This window comes from Carya illinoinensis, chromosome 1 (assembly GCF_018687715.1).
Source record: "Carya illinoinensis cultivar Pawnee chromosome 1, C.illinoinensisPawnee_v1, whole genome shotgun sequence".
Taxonomy (NCBI): domain Eukaryota; kingdom Viridiplantae; phylum Streptophyta; class Magnoliopsida; order Fagales; family Juglandaceae; genus Carya; species Carya illinoinensis.
In genome coordinates, this window is record NC_056752.1 from 50222482 (window position 1) to 50240827 (window position 18346).

At 36.7% G+C, this 18346-nt stretch overlaps 2 protein-coding genes across 7 annotated transcripts; both read left to right on the plus strand.

Moving 5' to 3' along the window:
* The first annotated feature begins 188 nt into the window (after positions 1-188).
* On the plus strand, positions 189-13490 carry LOC122281536 (serine/threonine protein phosphatase 2A 55 kDa regulatory subunit B beta isoform-like). The gene is made up of 14 exons (XM_043093103.1): positions 189-662; positions 2316-2419; positions 2527-2625; positions 2733-2852; positions 4037-4231; positions 4964-5055; positions 9426-9544; positions 10323-10446; positions 10634-10757; positions 12055-12123; positions 12259-12350; positions 12443-12520; positions 12600-12670; positions 12788-13490. Exons 1-14 carry the CDS (start codon positions 551-553, stop codon positions 12922-12924), a joined length of 1536 nt encoding a protein of 511 aa, XP_042949037.1. The 5' UTR covers positions 189-550; the 3' UTR covers positions 12925-13490.
* A 508-nt stretch (positions 13491-13998) lies between these two features.
* Positions 13999-17267, plus strand: LOC122281540. Of its 6 annotated transcripts, none has more exons than XM_043093140.1 (4): positions 13999-14218; positions 14420-14544; positions 15665-15858; positions 16794-17267. In XM_043093140.1, exons 3-4 carry the CDS (start codon positions 15677-15679, stop codon positions 16978-16980), a joined length of 369 nt encoding a protein of 122 aa, XP_042949074.1. In that variant the 5' UTR covers positions 13999-14218; positions 14420-14544; positions 15665-15676; the 3' UTR covers positions 16981-17267. The 6 variants fall into 6 exon arrangements, with proteins under 6 accessions (XP_042949074.1, XP_042949078.1, XP_042949050.1 ...); XM_043093116.1 differs by having other exon boundaries at positions 14008-14218; positions 15659-15858; XM_043093133.1 differs by lacking the exon at positions 13999-14218 and adding an exon at positions 14332-14350 and having other exon boundaries at positions 15659-15858.
* The last annotated feature ends 1079 nt before the right edge of the window (positions 17268-18346 follow it).

The following is an 18346-nucleotide window of genomic DNA, read 5'->3' on the forward strand; positions in this document are numbered from 1 at the left end:
ACGTTCAATCGTTAACCTCATCCGGATGAAGCACCGCATTCCTCACCAACCAATCAAATCACATATTTCTCACTACTTCTGCTGCCAATCGGCCAGGCAGACCCTTGACGTGTCCACCCTTCGCTTTCCTTAGTAATTTTATCAGAACCCGAAAAAGGAAAAAAATAAATTTAGAGGCCCATTATTGGGCGCAAACAAGACAGAGAGAGGGAGACAAAGGTGTTCGTGTTGTGTGTGTTTTGGTTCCTTCAAAGCCCAAAGAATGGTCTGCTGAAGTCACATTTTAATCGCAAAAATCCCAATCTTCTCTTTCTAGAGAGAGATAGAGAGAGAGCGAGGGAGAAAAGTAAAGAGAGAGAGAGAGATAAATTTTGGGTTTGTTCGTGCGCTTCAATGGTTGAATTAAAAACCTGGACATATGTGAGATTTTTGTTTTATTCGATGGGTTTTTGAAGCTATGATCCTTGCGAACCCGGGTAAGCGATCTTCGATGCAGTGATTGGATTGGTCGGATTCGATTAGAGCCGTTAGATTTTAATTTACGGGTGCAATGAACGGTGGCGATGAGGTCGTCGCAGCTCCGGTAGGCCCGCCTCAACCGCTGGAGTGGAAATTCTCTCAGGTATTTGGGGAACGCACGGCCGGTGAAGAAGTTCAGGAAGGTATTAATACAATAACGCTGACGATATCAATCGTGGTCTTCGGAAATTATCCATGCCCCTCTTTGGATCCCATCGATAATATCTATAAGGTTTTGGGATTAGGGTTTGTTTTTTGAGTTTAGATCCGTTTTAGATCGTGGGTCGCCGAGGAATTGTGGTTTTGTGACGTGGGTCGCGGAAGACATGTCGTATTGTTATGAGGTCGGGTTTTTTTTTTTGTTTTGGGCGCCGGGGGAGGGGGGAATAGTGGGCTTTGGGTGTGGAATTAGGGTGACAGTTGTACATGTGAGGTTTGGATGGTATTGTGATAATTGAGTTTGCATTGGGTATTCTCGAATTGGGAGGTCGAGAGTGTCAAAGTGAGATTGGTTGAGTTATGGTGGTGGTTGTGTTGCATGCACTTTTTTTGGGGTCATAATTGGTTGTTTATAGTTGCAAATGTGTGGTATCGCATGCACGATAGACGGGATCTTAATCATTGTCTGTTCATTCCTTGATTAGTGCCATTGAGCTTGTAGTGCATGATTATAATTCCGTGACTTCAATTGAAAGTGAAATCTGACCAGCAGTGGTTGCAAGCGTGGACTATATTTATTGTGTTCGTTAAATCATGTGCAAAGTGAGTGTTCCAGAGCATTTAGAAGTCTCATATTAAGTATAGATAATAGTTGTATCATTAGCCTTGCTATATCTAGTAGCTGAAGATAACTACATTTTCCAGTTTCATCATGCAATTAAGCACGCATTATGAAAACCAAGCTGCATTGTTATTGCAATATTCTTATTTGTGTCTCAAGCACTACGTTGAATATGGGAGAGCATAGTTCAAAGGACAATAGGAGGAAAGGAGGTCAAATTACTAATTCTGCGACCGGGGTCTAGTGCTTTTGGTGATTGAGAAACATGTATTGCTTTAGTCAGCTGGTTCTTTCAGAAAATTTCATTGAAGATTCATTGGACTAGCGCAATTAGAATCTTGGTGAAGTGACCTAGTTCTTATTATTCAGAAAAGGTCATCCCATTCTTTTGTACTTTTATTATTCTATTTTTTTCTATTCTAAAATTACTCATCAAATTTTTTTTTTCCTATTCTAAAATTAAATTGCAGAAAACCAAGAATCTGGACCCACATTAATATTTTGTAACCTAGTGCATCGTTATTGTGAATGGAACAAAGACTCTGAACTCATACCTTTGCTTTAGTTTGGCATTGTTAATCAGAGAGACTACATATCCAAAAAAGAAAAAGAAAAAGAAATAGATTGACAAAAATTGCTTTGATACCAATTGCTAAAAAAACTTGAACATCAGATTAATTCATACATATATTCTGGGTTGTCTGATTTGGTTGTTTGGTACAGTCCTTGCTGGTTATTTGGTACACTTTTGAAAATTAATTCCAAAATTTGTCTGCTTCTATACAGGAGAATTGTTTACTTGTAGAGAAAGAAAATATACAATACATTAGAAGGGATAACAGTTAGTTATACTAACTTTTGGTTTTCTTCACAATTTCTAGTATAGATATTTACACAGTTTTGGAAACTTTGTAATCTTTGTTACCTTACCCCTTTATGTTATATTTAAATTTTCATTAACATGTGCAGGGAGAATGGGGGTTCCTAATCTTTGTTTCTGTTTTTCCTTCTACAGTTGATATCATTTCAGCAATCGAATTTGACAGAACTGGTGACCATCTTGCTACTGGTGACCGTGGGGGTCGGGTGGTTCTCTTTGAGAGAACTGATACAAAAGATGTATGTGCTTTCTATGCATATATAGTCTGCCAAATGTAATATTGATACAGTACATAGATTATTTCTTTGTTGCAACAGTCTGACTTCATGTATACTGGAATTTTAAGAATGTTGGCTCCAGAAGAGATTTGGAGAGGATAGATTATCCAATTAGTAGGCATCCTGAGTTCCGTTACAAAACCGAGTTTCAGAGCCATGAACCTGAGGTACTCTTTTCTTTTTTGGAAAAAAAAAACCCCTACTTCATTTTATATTATTGCTTGCTGGGATATGTATTGTTTACGCATCAAAAGAGTTCATTTCTTTGTGCCAGTTTGACTATCTCAAGAGCTTGGAAATAGAGGAGAAAATCAACAAAATTAGATGGTGCCAAACAGCCAATGGTTCCCTTTTTCTTCTCTCTACAAATGACAAAACAATTAAATTTTGGAAGGTAAGAAAATATTTGTAGTTATTTTTAAAGGAGGGTGTTTTTTATTTTTCAAGTGTGTAATTTGTTAATTAATTGGCTCAAGATTACTTGGTCTTACATTACTTATTAAAAACCACAGAGAAAAAATTACTTGCTTAGTTGCTTTAGCAAAAAATATATCCTGGAATTGTCAACTTTCTATTTTGTCTATTAGCTTATTTGTGTGAGCGGTAAGATGTGAAAAAATTTCAGTATTTTTTTCTTTGAAGTGAATCTTATGGGCTTTGATTGAAGGATGACGGAGTTCAGAATTTTTAATTTATTTTTAATAGTTTTTTTTTTCTCTATTACGTTTTTTCAATTGATTCTCTCTGATACATTGGTTCATAATCTTCGGTGTAGAGGACATGAGATATGATTTTTTTGTGTTCAAATTTCATATTTTGGTGCTTGCTTTGTCTAAAAATGTATCGCACAAGCATGCTTGGTTGCATATTATGACAAATGAATAGGTGTTGGATGTCGCATGCTTTGAAGATGCTGTTGGATGGTTACAAGATTTATTTATGGAAGGTTGTTATGTCAATGCACGATTGATTATTTCAAAGTGGGGCATTAGAGATGTCCACTATATGTCACAAAACCACTAGGGGTTGGCTCAAATGGTAAAGGCCTTGGTTTTGGTGATATGCTCCCTCTAGGTCTAAGGTTCAAATCTTCTTGGGTGCAAACAATTTCTAAGGCCGTTGGACTGGGAGAACTTACCCTTGAATTATCTAAGGTGCACTTGTGGAAAACTTCTTGCAGAGGGCATGTGCACCCCCGAGATTAGTCAGGATTTCATTCTCGGACACCTAGTGCCAATAAAAAAAACGATGTCACAAATATAACTAAGTACAAGCATATAAACCAAACCAATTCTATCTATACTAAGTGGCATCTCCTTATCCCCCCATAAGCCAAGGGCAGGGAATGAGGTCATAAGGGTTTTATTCCACATGGGTGCTCAAGTTATTGAACTATGGTGCTGGCACATACATGTAAATGTGTTATGGGAATCCTGTATTTTAGTTCTGACTTGTGGGTTTTTGATTATTGAGGAATTGTAAAAGGCAGGTGGTAATAATTTCACGTTCATTTATTTCCTCTCTGGATACAATTATTGGTGGCCATATCTGACCACCACTGTTTGTTTGCCATTGCAGGTCCAAGAAAAGAAGATCAAGAAAATTTCTGATATGAATTTGGACCCTTTAAAAGGTGTTGGAAATGGCAGTGTTGCTAGTTCGAGTAATTCAGTTAACCCTAAGTCATATCTTGCAAATGGAGGATTCCCAGACAGATTGAGTAATGACTTCTCATTCCCACCAGGGGGCATTCCATCATTACGTTTACCAACGGTAGTTGTTCTCGATCCAAGTTACTGATTTTCTTGCGCTGTGTATTATTATTTTTTGGTTGGATAAGTGCAACGAACACATTCTTTAAATAGGTTTAAATTACACCATTATGAATCATTCTAGTTCTCACTTGGTTATAGCTTACATAAGCTCTCAATAATATGAAAGATAAACCAAAGAAAAAGAACAACGTCTGGTGCAGCTAACCACACCTGAAGCCTTTCCTCCAAGGAGCAATGATTTCAGTTGGGTCAGCTATGGGCTTTAGCACACGTCTTAGCTAAGTGCATTTGCGAATCACCTGAAATTGAATATGGGGGCTTTTGTGTTATGAGCACAGCTCCTTGGATGAAGCAAATGTTGTTGGTCAAATTTGTATCTTGTTTCTGTAAATGTTTACTTTCTGCCTTGTCTGTCTGAATTATTTTAAATGTACACACAAGCATGTGTGTATAATTTAGGATTTTTTATTAAAAAAAAAAAATTAAGAACACTCTGGAAAGTGTATACAGTATGTTGATCGTTGTGATTGGATGAATTGGTCCTTGCACTTGAGCACCCAAGGCTTTGAAGTTATTGTCGTTTTCATGTCCGTGTTTGCATCCATTTGTGCAAATCGATTGCTGCTGGGTAGTGGACAGAAAGTTTTGTTGGATTCCATTAATTTTGTTCATTTTTATTAATTATGTCCTGATCCGTGCAGCACTAATACTTAATCTATGTAATATGTAGGTAACTAGCCATGAAACCAGCCTCACGGCTAGATGTCGAAGGGTATACGCTCATGCTCATGATTATCACATCAATTCTATTTCAAATAACAGGTGCTTCCATTTCTTTACTGCTAGTGTTTTTTAATGCTAGTTTCAAACTTTTTGCATTGTTGGTTGCTACTTGGGATCTTATTAAGGTCCATTGCCAAATATAGGGGTGAGACTTGGCCGGTCTGGACTGGAGAAACCGACTAGATTGGACCATTCCAATTTTTATAGGAATTCATTCGGTCCGGTCCTCGTTCCCGGGGTTTTTCACCCCAGACAGGACCTATAAAAAAAATTATTTATATAAATAATTATTAATATATCACAATATTACATAAGTATTATATTCTTTAATGTATAACTATAATATTTAGTACTAGTGCATATTAATATATTAACATCCCAATGGTCACCAGTTCGAGTCCCCTCAAGGCCACTGGAGGTTTACTGGACCGTTAATTTTAGGGCCCCGTAGGATTAGTTGAGGTGTGCGCAAGCTGGCCCGGACACCCACGGATAGAAAATATATATATTAACATATTATAAGAGTTAATATGTATAAATTTATAATAGTATTAGTATAGTTAACATATTAGTATTAAATCACTATAACTACATTCTTTCTTTAGCTAGAATGTAATTAGGCGTTTCTTTTGTATACTGCCTGTGTACACGGGCTATGCTTACTTCATTCGTATGAATAAAATTCTCTTATTACTTATAAAAAAAAAATCACTATAACTACATAGAGTATTATTTAATATAGTATTACCAATTTATCACTAACATATAGTATATAAGTAATACTACTAGTATATTTTTTTTTATAAGTTACTACTAGTATAGTTATTAGTTATAATATTGGCATTAAGTCTATAACTATATATATTTAGATCAATGTATTATTATATTCTGTAATGTATAACCCAAGGGATGTCCGGTCTGGGGCAAATGAGGAAAATGATTTCAGTCCATCACCCCCCCCGGACTGGACCGTTCTCACCCGTAGCCAAATATCTGAAAATCATTTGAGGCATTAATGATACTTGCCTGCTGTTTGGTTTTTGTTTGTTTCCCAAAATTGCTGTTGATGTCACTTGTGCATGCCCATCTTGGACCTTCTATTCTACGTTTGGATGTTGAGTTGAGTTGACTTGTGAATAATTATATTTTGTGGGTTCTATTGAGATGGGTTTAACTTTTTTAGGTTGAGATTAGTTTAACTTTTTAGGTTAAAATGTAGGAAGTAGGTCGAGATGAATTTAACTTTTTAATGGGAAGTTGAAAATGTAGTAGGTTCCATCAATGATTGGTTTGAGACGAGTTGAGTTTGGTTCAACAACCAAACACAGTTTCTAAATTTTGACCTTGTAATAGGATTAAAACTTTATGCCTTTTCCCACCTTTTGCAATAAACCTTGGTTCTTTATATTTAACACTGTGTATGTTTGATGAAGTTAATTTATATGGATGAGGCATAAGTAGCAGATTGGTATGTGGAGAAAGCTGTAGAATTTTGAGATATAAGTGCTAAAAAAATATATATATCATTTATTAAAAAAAAAAAAAAAAGTGCTAAAAAGGATTATTTTCTGACCTTGTATGATATACCTTATGTAAGATTTATTTGCTTACCACTTATAAAAAGAAAGATTTATTTGCTTTCCTATTCCGTCCCTTTACTACATCAAACATTCACTGTGTGCAAAGATTCTGTTTTGATTCTTGCTTGCATTTGTAATTTTTAATGAATAAGAAAATTTTATTAAGACAAGTAAAAAGGCATAGCCCAAGTACATAGGAAGTATACAAATACTGAAACCTAGTTACAAGTTAGGAACTAGAGAAAGAAACAAAAAAATCTTGGACACTAGTTCCGTTAAAGACAATGGCTGAAGTCCAAAGAAATAAATTATTAAAGAAGAAACACCTATGTTCGTCCATTGAGAGGTCATTATCTTCAAAACACCAACCATTCCTCTCAACCCAGATACACCATGCAAGACATAAAAGGATCATATTCCAAACAGTGGCAATTTGAGAGTTACCCGTAGACCTCTCCAACAAGCAAGAAGATCCACCACCCTCTTAGGCTTCACCCACAGCAGTCCAACCCTATTAAACACCTCATATCATAACTCTCTTGCCACCTCACAATGAAGTAACAAACGATCCATTGATTCTCCACATTTTTTACACATGTAACACCAATCCATATCAATTAACCCACGCTTCTTGAGATTTTCCAAGGTCAGAATTTTTCCTACAGCAGTTCTCCAGCCAAAGAGTGTGACCTTTGAAGGCACCTTACTCTTCCCAATACACTTCCCAGGAAAAAAGTACCACATTCGGACTAGACAGCATCTTGTACATGGAATGAACTGTAAACTTCTTACTACCGGTATGAATCCAGACCATTTTATCTGTCTCAGCCTGGCCAAGATCTGTAGCATACAGCAAACCAAACAAATCAGAAATTACATCCATTTCCCAATCATTTAGTGCTCTGGTAAAATGTACATTCCATTGAGGTGAACCACTAGAGCAGTCCAAAACATCAGCCACTGAAACATCTTGATTCTGAGTGATGCGAAAAAGACCTGGAAAAACAGCACTTAGGGCCCTACCATCACACCAAGCGTCATGCCAAAAGCTATTCCTGGAACCATCACCAACATCAACCACAAAAGTAACATGTTTGGCAAAATCATCCCAACCACTCCTAATATTTTTCCCACACCTTCAACCTCCCCCCCCCCCCCAAAAAAAAAAAAAAAACCCAAAGCTCTCCCATATTTGGAATCAATCATAGTCCTCCACAAGGACTCACTTTCCTAATGATGTCTCCATAACCACTTCCCCAGATGGGCTTTATTAATGGTCGTCAACTTCCGAACCCCCAACGCTCGACACAACAATGGAGTATAAATCTTATTAATAAAATTTCCTAAAAAACAATGGAGTATAAATCTTGTCCAAACTAACCAAATGAAACTTGACTTCGTCCCCGATACCTCCCCACAAGAAATCTCAAAACATCTTTTCAATCCGGTTAGCCACGCCAATTAGTACTGGAACAATGAAAGAAAGTATGGTGATTAGAAAGAGTGCTTTTGATTAAGGTGATTCTTACCCCTTTTGACAAGTACAACCTCTTCCATTCTGCCAGCCTTCTCTCTATCTTCTTAATCACCCCATCCCAAGCCGCACTTGCCTTAAAAGCAACCTCCAAAGGGAGCCCAAGGTATCTTATCGGCTGAGAAGAAACCTGAAAACCAAGAATTTTTGCCAAATTTCTCATATTCCTCACTGGACCTACCGGGACCATCTCAGATTTACCAAAATTCACCTTAAGGCCAAACACAGCCTCAACCATGATTCATCTTAAGGTCAAACACAACCTCAAAACAAAGCAAGAGCACTCTTAAAGTTTGCACATGACCTGGTTTCACGTCACAAAAAAGTAACGTATCATTTGCAAACAAAAGGCGAGAATTAATCAAACCATCATAAGACCCTCCTACCAAGAACCCTGTCAACAAACCACCATCAACCGCAGCCTCCAACATTTTGCTAAGAGCATCCATAATAAGGACAAAAAGGAGGGGAGACAGCAGATCCCCTTGTCTCAATCCACACGAATTATTAAAAAAAACCCATAGGGGAGCCCTTCACCAACACTGAGAACCGTGCTATCGAAACACAATGCTTGATCCAATTACACCACTTCCCCTTAAAGCCACATCTCCCACGTAGATAAAGAAAAACGTCCTAATTGATATGATCATAAGCCTTCTCCATGTCAAGCTTACATAAAATATTTGGTTCACCCGATTTAATTCTATTGTCCAAACATTCATTAGCTATTAAAACAAAATCAAGAATTTGTCTCCCTTTAACAAATGCATTATGAGATTTCAAAACAACCTTCTCCATAACAGTGCTCAAACGGTTGGCAAAACTTTAGAGATGATTTTATAAACCCATTGACAAGACTAATGGAATGAAAATCCTTCGCGTCAGAAGCTCTGGCCCTCTTAGGAATAAGTGTAATAAAAGTTGCATTTAGATTCTTTTCAAACTTACCAAAAGAGCGCAGTGCATGAAACACCCTCATGACATCCTCCCATCCAGTGTCCCAACAATTTTGAAAGAAAGCCATGATGAAACCATCCGGACCAGGAGCGTTATGCTTAACCATCCCTCTTACAACATGAACAACTTCATTCTCAAAAGGCCATTCAAGCCATTGAGCACTCAAGGGATCAATATTATCAAACACTAAACCATCCAGGCTAACTTTTGGAGATGCAAGACATTATCAGGATTTGCAAATGTCTCAGTCATGTCTGGTTCATTATCATGCTTGGCACTTTGGCATGGCTTAGTAAAGTTTTCACTAATCACTTTGCTCTCGCACTCTTTTTCCCTAGTGACGGTGAAACTTTTATATCTGCGGACGATCTTCGAATAAATCTTTGGAACTTGGAAATTAGCAACCAGAGTTTCAATATTGTGGATGTCAAGCCTACAAACATGGAGGATCTGACTGGTAAGTTTCTTATCTGGTATTTGGTGTTTTATTGAGAATATTAGTGCTAGTTTATACTCTGGAGCCATGTAATGTTTTAGCTTATGCTTGTTTTCTTTTCATGTATGCTTTCTGATGCATGATCCTGGGCTGAAATTTATTTTGTGAGCTTGTATACGTGTCCACATAAACATTTGCATATGGCCTCGCATGTGCCTTTGGTTGTTTGGAAGGCTCAATCTGGCCATTTAATTTGTGGGAGAATTGGGATCAGATAGGGTGGTCGCAGGAAAATGTGAAGATTTGTGGGAAAACTTGGGAGTGTCTTGCCTCGTATGCCATTTCTTGAAACCTGTGAGGCATTGGATTTTCCTGTACTGCTAGCCTGGTTTTTGTATAAGCCATCCTTTTGTGATCAATTCAAGAAGCAGTACATGAAAAACTAATACAAATGACTTATCCTTTTTTTTTTTAGTTTAATTTCTTACTTTCCCATTTTCTATTTTATCCTTGAAAAAAAGAAAAGAAAAAAAAAAAAAACAAGATGAAAGTTTTGCCACCTCCAATATAAAGGAAGTCTGTAGGAAGATCACTATATCTTTTCGTAAATACTTGTGCCTTGCCTAGAAATCTATTAGGAAAAAGGTGATAATAGTTTTCCTTCTTCATTGTTTGTTATCTGTTATTAGCGGTAAGCTTTTGTTAGATGGTACTATTAGTTACTTATAAAAAGGATTGATAACATTTGTTACTTCTCAAAAGATGACTATTTATCAATCATTTGTCAATTTTCTTGCAGAGGTGATAACATCAGCAGAATTCCACCCTACTCATTGTAATATGTTAGCATACAGTAGTTCAAAAGGCTCAATCCGTCTAATTGATTTGCGGCAATCAGCTTTATGTGATTCTCATGCTAAATTGTAAGCATTTAACTTGTTTTCATTCTATTGCGTCATGGTACAGCTGCTATGGAAGTTGGATTGGCTTTCAAATTGTTAGATGGGGTAAAAGGACAAAGAAACGTCACTTTTTTAGGCCCCCAGCATATGGGTTAAAACTGCTTCCAATAGCCTTCTTGGACTCATCTGTGCTGCCCTTTCGATACAGGTTTGAGGAACTGGAAATACCTGGTTCTAGATCATTTTTCACGGAGATAATTGCTTCAATCTCAGATATTAAATTTGGAAAGGATGGAAGATATATACTTAGTCGTGATTACATGTCTCTAAAGGTTTGGGTTTCTAAACTGGCTATTTATTTTGTTTCATAATTGGCATGCTTTTTTTGAGTGTTACACCACTATTATTGATAAGTGGTAATGCCACTTTTAGATAATTGGCATGGTGTTTTTTTTTTTTTTTTAATCGGGATGGGTACAAGAATCTGGCTCTTTTAAAACATTCCATGACAGGTTTATATGGCTCCAATTGATATATGAAAGACTCATTGATCTATACAGAAATGGTATTATTGCCATGAATATGATCTGTAACAGGAAGAAAGTCTCAATACTTAGAGATGTGCCAGAAGTGTATAGGAGACCTGATACTTGCATGATGAGTATGTAGTAGGGCTTTGCTCCATAGAAATGTTAGTCCAAAGACCCATTGTTTATGAACACTATAAGATTATTCATGGACAGAGCATGTAAAAAGATGTTGCATTCAAGGTTCACTCCAAAAGGGGTGGCTTGTTGATGCTTTCGAGGAGATACACTGAGAAGTGAGAAGTGGAGTTGGAAATTTTGGGTCCAGGGGCCAGGGTGTATAACTCACCAATTTTTTTAGAAAAAGGAACTTGGTTAACATTGTTTAATACTTTAATTTAAGAGACAACAAAGAGCAACATGTTTCAAAGTGGTAGGTTCCACAACAGAGCATGGCCTGCAAAAATATTAGTTCAGAAACACCTAAATGGTAGGTTCCACAACAATATTAATCCACTTCAATTTGTGAGATTATAGGTTCCACGACAATAAGAAGGTCAAGGTGCTTTAACAAAGGTTGGAGTTGCTTTCCCAACTTCCTAGTTCTTTTCCTGTTGCTTTAGTGAAGGGCAGGGAGAAGTCTTGAATTTTTTCATCTAGTTGTTTTAAGTTTGAGGCAAAGTGTTCTTATTTATCTCACCGGTTAGAGAATCCTCTAGTTGAGTTATGATTGGAATAACTTTCATAGATATTCCCAGAAGAAAACACACGGAATCATTATCTTCAACACATCATCGAAGTCTGACCTTTTGCTATTTACAATAGCAAATAATGGTGCAGAAAAATTAGAATGGCTACTTGTGATGTTTATGTTAACGGAAGCATAATTGACTGTTATTTTCAAGACTTTTTTGTCCTGCTATTAGTTTTTTTTTCTCCCTTTTTTTTAAAAGAATTTTTTCTTCAATTTGTGTAAGCAACAATTTTATCATAATGTAGTTATTAAAATCGGTTTTATCATGATGTTGTTATAGGATTTGATGTTTTTGTTTTGTTCTGGTTCCTTGGTTACTAACTCGAGTACCGTTTACTTGTTTGTCAGTTATGGGACATCAATATGGATTCGGGTCCAGTTTCGACCTTCCAGGTTCACGAATATTTAAGACCAAAGGTGAGATCCGTACTTTTTTAACAAGGTGGACCGAAGATTTGTGCTGCTGTGTATCAATTAAAAAAAAAAAAAAAAAAAAGATTTGTGCTGCTGTGTTTGCTGTATGCTGATCACCCTGTTCTTGAATGAATCCAGCTCTGTGATTTATATGAAAATGATTCGATCTTTGATAAATTCGAGTGTTGTTTGAGTGGTGATGGATTACGGGTTGCAACAGGTTCTTATAGGTCCGTGTTTTTATGCCACATCTCTGTTTGTAATCTCACTGTTATTCGAGCTCTCTGGCACGCTTCTCATATTCCTGTTGATGATATTGCAGCAATCTATTTCGTGTGTTTGGTTGTGCCTCAGGAAGTACTGAGGCAACAACTTTGGAAGCCAGCAAAAACCCAATGAGGTAATTCTGATAGAAGATATTGATCAGAATGGCTTGTAGGATGGTTTATCTAACTGTAAATATAAACTTTGATGTTTAGGCGCCAAGCACAGACCCCTGCAAGGCCTTCCAGATCCCTGAGCAGTAGTATAACAAGGGTTGTCAGACGAGGTTACCACCATTGCTCTCTGTTCTTTTTATTCGCCAACTTTCTCATTTTTGGCCATTTAAGTTTTTCCCGAGAAGTTTTTCTTGCCCTCATAAACTTAAATTTGTTGTTGGGAACAGGAGCAGAAAGCCCTGGGGCAGATGCAAATGGAAATTCATTTGATTTTACGACAAAGTTGCTGCACCTAGCATGGCACCCAAGTGAAAACTCGATTGCCTGTGCTGCTGCAAACAGCTTATACATGTACTATGCATAAAGATGATTCGGGAAGGAACGTATTTGCTTGATTAGATATTTTGGGTTGCTGTTGGGAAAGGCTTTCTGCCTTTACTGCCAACCAGTGACTTGGAGGCCACATCAAATTCTCAAATTTCAAGTGCCCCACAAAATCTTTTGCATGTGCTTTTGGTATCGAGTTCCGGAAGTGGCTGCCGGCATACATGAGGAAGCAACCTAACTTTGTTCCCGGGTGGGCAGCAGCTCTTTTTACTTCCTCCCTTACCTCCTTCTACAATTGCCAAAATTTCTTTGCTTTTCCTTGTCCTTTTTTTTTTTTTTTTTTTTCAGTATCTTTTTCTGAAAGGGAAGATGCAGTTATGTCCTAAATTTGTGTTGCGTTGAAGTCAAGAAAGAAAATATGATTGTAGATCTCCTACAACAAAACCCTGAAAAATGTTCAATATATGGCACTAGGTATAAGATAAAATGTAGCTTTTACTCAGAAATCTGTGCTGGGATAGAGATGTTGAAAACTTGCAGTGCATCAATTTTTTGATTGATTCTTTGTCATGGTATACATTTCATTGGGGATGTTTTAGTCTACTAGTATTTCATGTAGTTTTCAATTCGAGTATAAGGCAATATTTATTTTCTGTCGGTTTGGAAAGTACTTTAGTCACAAAGGAATTATACAAAAGTAAATTTATAAACTGATGTAGTTTGATATTGTATATCAGATTATAAAATTACTTTTATTATAAAATAGATTTAATGAGGTACATCAGTTTGTATAATCTCTATCTGCAGGTTTTGATACAAGTTACATATTTTGGACACGTTTTAGAGTTCCCAGCAACGAGGCTGTACTTAATCTCAAACATTAAAAAGTTAAAAATAAAAAAGACCAAAAAAGAAGCGAGAAACCGGTTGGGGCTAGGAAGTCTAGCCGGAGAAAATGAAGAAATTTTTTTTATCATTCTTGCTCGCATGTCATATGTATATATATTTTTTTAAATTTTTAATTTTATTTATTAAATAAGTAATATAAAGATGATGAATAGGAGAGTTTAATTAATTTAATAAAATTAAAATAAAAAATAAAAAAAAATGTAAATGTAATGTAAAAAATGATAAATAATGAAGCTCGAATATAAAATAGAGAAGATGATGTAAGAATAAAATTCGGCAATAAATTTATTTACAACTAGGAATTACAATTTACAAGGCAAAGCCCTCTCCTTTTAAGTTTTAACCGGCTCTCGTAGAGAAGGGTCTCACAGTCTCACTCCCCAAAACCCTAAATTCTGCGAAATAAGAGGAAATTACCCAAGGTTTTTCTCTATTTTTCTGTGAAACTAATAGCTTTTTCATTTTTTTCCTTAATTTTTCTCGGACACTTTGATCAGAGGCGTCCGAATACTCCTCTCGCTCGAGTCCAGAGAAAATTTTGGGAAAAAGAAAACGTTTGTATCTTGTGATTGTTCTATTTTGTCTTCAGAAAATCATCAGCAAAATATTTGTGTTGGTTGCAGTTCATTGACATGAGGATCTTCTATTCTGGCGTTATGAAACAATGAAGAATCGGATAGCTCAGACTCCATTTTGATTTGTTTTCCTGCACTTCCTTAGCAACCAAACAGACCTATTTTCTATTGAAGTAATGCAATGAATTGGATTTTTGGAATTTTGATGTTAGTGTGCGTTTATAGTAGTATGAATTGTGTGATCTTTGATTGGGGACACGGGACTATAATGGTGTGATTACTGTCAGCTTGATGACCGTGAAAGTCACTGTTAGTTTTATATGATATGGTTAAGCTGTGTACGAGTGACCTGTTAAAATCTGTCCGAACGCTTTAACAGGGCATCTTGTCTCATTTGGATGCAAGAAGTATTTCATCTCATTTTATTGTTATAATTTTTTTAAATTCTCACAAAAATTCTAATAAACAATTCAATTTTTTTAAATTTCAAAATAATAATAATATTTTATACATCTCAACTCATCTCAACTCAAAACCGCACCTTAGTTTTCTGTGCTATGAGATAGAATTTGCTATTTTACTTGAAACGATATGGTTAGGGTGAGGATGAATGCCCGGTGGAGATCTTTTACATCATTTCAGTTGACATGGCATTGAAGTAGATATTCATTATTTATTATTGGATTAGTGATAGTGGATGACACAGAAGACATTTCTGGAATTGTAATAATAGCAGCCATTTGTTTTGAAGTCACCATTAGCATTGATGTATTATGGCAAGCGTTTCTAGAGAGAGCACAGCAGGATTACATTGTAATGCTTCCTTGTAATAGAAATTGTTATCTTATAGAGGTTGGCCAAGTTTTCTTTCAGAATTTTGTGTGACTTCACTTATCAGGGAAAAGAATGATTATGATTAGGGGAGTAACGGGACAATTGGGTCTTTACTATTTCATTTCCTCGTAATGTATTGACATGTCTATAGTTAATTGGCTATGCAAATGCATAAAAGCTCGTTAAGCCAAATCCCAGATCTGAATTCTCATTACGTGGTCAATGGTTGACTATTATGAAGTAATTGAGCAACTCTATGCTTTTTTCTGGCTATAATGATTATGATTTGAAGTAAATTTCATGGTTTTCATACTTTTATGTTCCACATACGTTATGTAGATGTAAGCACGGATTTCATGGAGTTATTTGCATTTCCAATGGTATTTTATTGGACTTCTTATTTGCTGAGATGCAACAATTCTCTCACTCTTATGCTTTGTTTTGCACTGCTAGGTTTAGTTCAGGGTGTCCATGGCGTCAATGCTAACTCAGTTACAAACTAAGCTGGCTCAGGCTTCACAGTACATGGCCAAACATGGAGGTGCTCGCTACAAACAGTTATTGGAGCAGAACAAGCAATATATCCAAGAGCCACCCACCATTGAGAAGTGCCAAACGCTAGCTAATGAATTGTTTTACACTCGTCTTGCCAGGTTCTTCTCTGGGCATTTTGTGCTCAATTCTAAAATTCTTATGTGCAGTGGTGTACGGCTATTTGGACATGCATATCAGTTTACATTCTATAACTTGGGGTGTTATATAGTAAATTAAAGATGCACTATACTATGCTGTTATGGTTTTCAACACGCTATGCAGAGGGCATTTCATTCTTTTATTTATGGTCTTATGCAGCTTAAAGTGCCCGGTTGGCCTAAGATTTTTTATCTCAGACAAAATTGATGGGTCCTGTGTTTCAAATACTGTTTAGTCCTGAGAGTAAATTTTTGGGGTGGGGCGGTTGGACATTTGTTTTTGTTGAAGGCTTAATAGGATGGGGATTAAAGGGCATGCAACTAGCGAAAATGAGAGTCTGTGTCTATTCCTATGAGCAAGAGTCTGTCTACATCTCATGACGTTATATCAATATAATATAATGGAGTCTTGAAAATATTTGAGCGCATACGTGGGCATGCTTGGGAAATACTTTTGAAGCTTCGATTGTGGGCTATGATGGTATGGGAGGAAAGGCAACTTCACATCGGTGTATTAGTTGACACTTGGAGTTAACCAATTACCAGAAAAGCAAATTTATGAGCTAGTCTCTCTCTATCTAGGATTTTCAAGGGTTGGTATTTAACCGTTAAATCTTATCTTTTCACGAATTCAAGTGGATATCTTGTATTTTATTTTGTTTCTTAACAATACAATGTAGTTTTAAGGCAATATGTATGGAGAATTTTGGAGTAAAAGTATAATAAATATGGGAGTGGACATTATGCAAGACAAGTCATATTTCCTATCAGTCTTTGAGTGTTATTATGCTGCGCATTTATGTAACCCCATCCCCTGTAATGTTCATGCAACATTATCTACTGTTATGCTCGTGTTATATTCATAAATTCTTTATCTTCCTGCTTAATATCTACAGTATTCATGGTCGTTATGAGTCCTTCTGGAAGGAAGTAGATTATGTCAAGTACCTATTGAAGAACAGGCAGGAGATGAAGTTAGAGAATGCTGGCATTGGTGTTCTGTTTGGACTTGAGTGCCTCGCCAGGTTTTATGGCGGTGAGATTGTGGGCAGGGGGTTTACGCTCACTGGTTATCATGTTTGAGAGGATGCTTTAGGGGTAAACATCCTAGTTGCTCAGTTATGGAAGATTCTTACTTGGTGATCTGCATCAATCTGCTTATACATACCATTTTTTCTTCAGACTTGAAAGATGAGACTGACGAGTCAGCAAAACATAGCTTACACAATAATAAATGAATTTACATTTTTGCCATGAATGTTCTCATTTAAATCCAAATGAGGCAAACTGTTGATATTTAACTGGATGGATAAAAGATAAAGGAAGTTCTGGATGAGTTTTATGATGGAAGAGTTTTGGAATTCAGCAAACTGGATCAGTTTAGCGTCTCTTCAAACCTAGTAGGACATCATCTCTGGAATCCTAGGCAGAACAATCTGAACTTTGTTTTCACACCTGCTTGTTTCATTGTTCCATATTTTTCTCCCCCTCTCCAATTTATTAAGTTGCGCAATTTATGGAGGCACTTGGGCGAATACATCACAGTGTTAGCCATGTGAATGCATTGACTTAGTTGAAATTATTGAAGCGAATAGAATTTGCATTAAGAATATGCTGGACGTGGAAGTAGCATCAGAAAAGATGGAAAGAGGGCAAGAATACGCACCTCTCGCCTCCAGTTTTCAACATGAAGCCAGTGAAGAATAAAAGGTCTCCATGCTTTACAGCCTGAAATAAGCTGGTGGGAGAATCAAATGGTGTAAAATAGTGGAAATGAATGACTTTTGTATACGAACTAGAGCACACCTTCGTGTTCTGTGCCTAAAATAGAGAAATAAGTGAGTTTTTTTTAATTGTATGCAGCTAAAGTCGAAAGATTTACCGACAAGGTCCTGAAATAAAAATTAAAAAAAATGAAGTGAAAATGGTAGGACAACAATAATTCATTGTCGGCGTGGAGTTTGAAACCAGTAGGTCTAGTTGATGTAGGATACCGCAGCATGAAATTCCATCCGCCGATTTGAATAATGATCCAAGGACAAGGATCCATGAAGGCAGAAACACACACACCCAAAGCCACAAATCAATCCAGTGCTGGGGATAGATTAGAGACACGCCATCTAAGCCGCTTTGCAAGAGGGATGGACACAGACAGACAAGACATTTCCCAGGGTCTACTCTCAACCCCACCACTAAACTACACAAAACTCAGACCTTTGTGTTTAATGGCTCTCTGCTCTGTTGTTTGTTTTGGTGTTGTGATTGGTGGAGGTGTAAATATGATGATAGTTTTGATGAGGGGTTAACGCTTACGCCTAGTGGGGTGTTGGAATGAGTATGTTAACACCTGCATTTGGGCGTGCTGTCTGTCCATGAAATGGAATCATGGCAATCGATGTTTGGATTCTAGGTTTGTCTTTACATTTACATAGATTATTAGTGTTGGTTG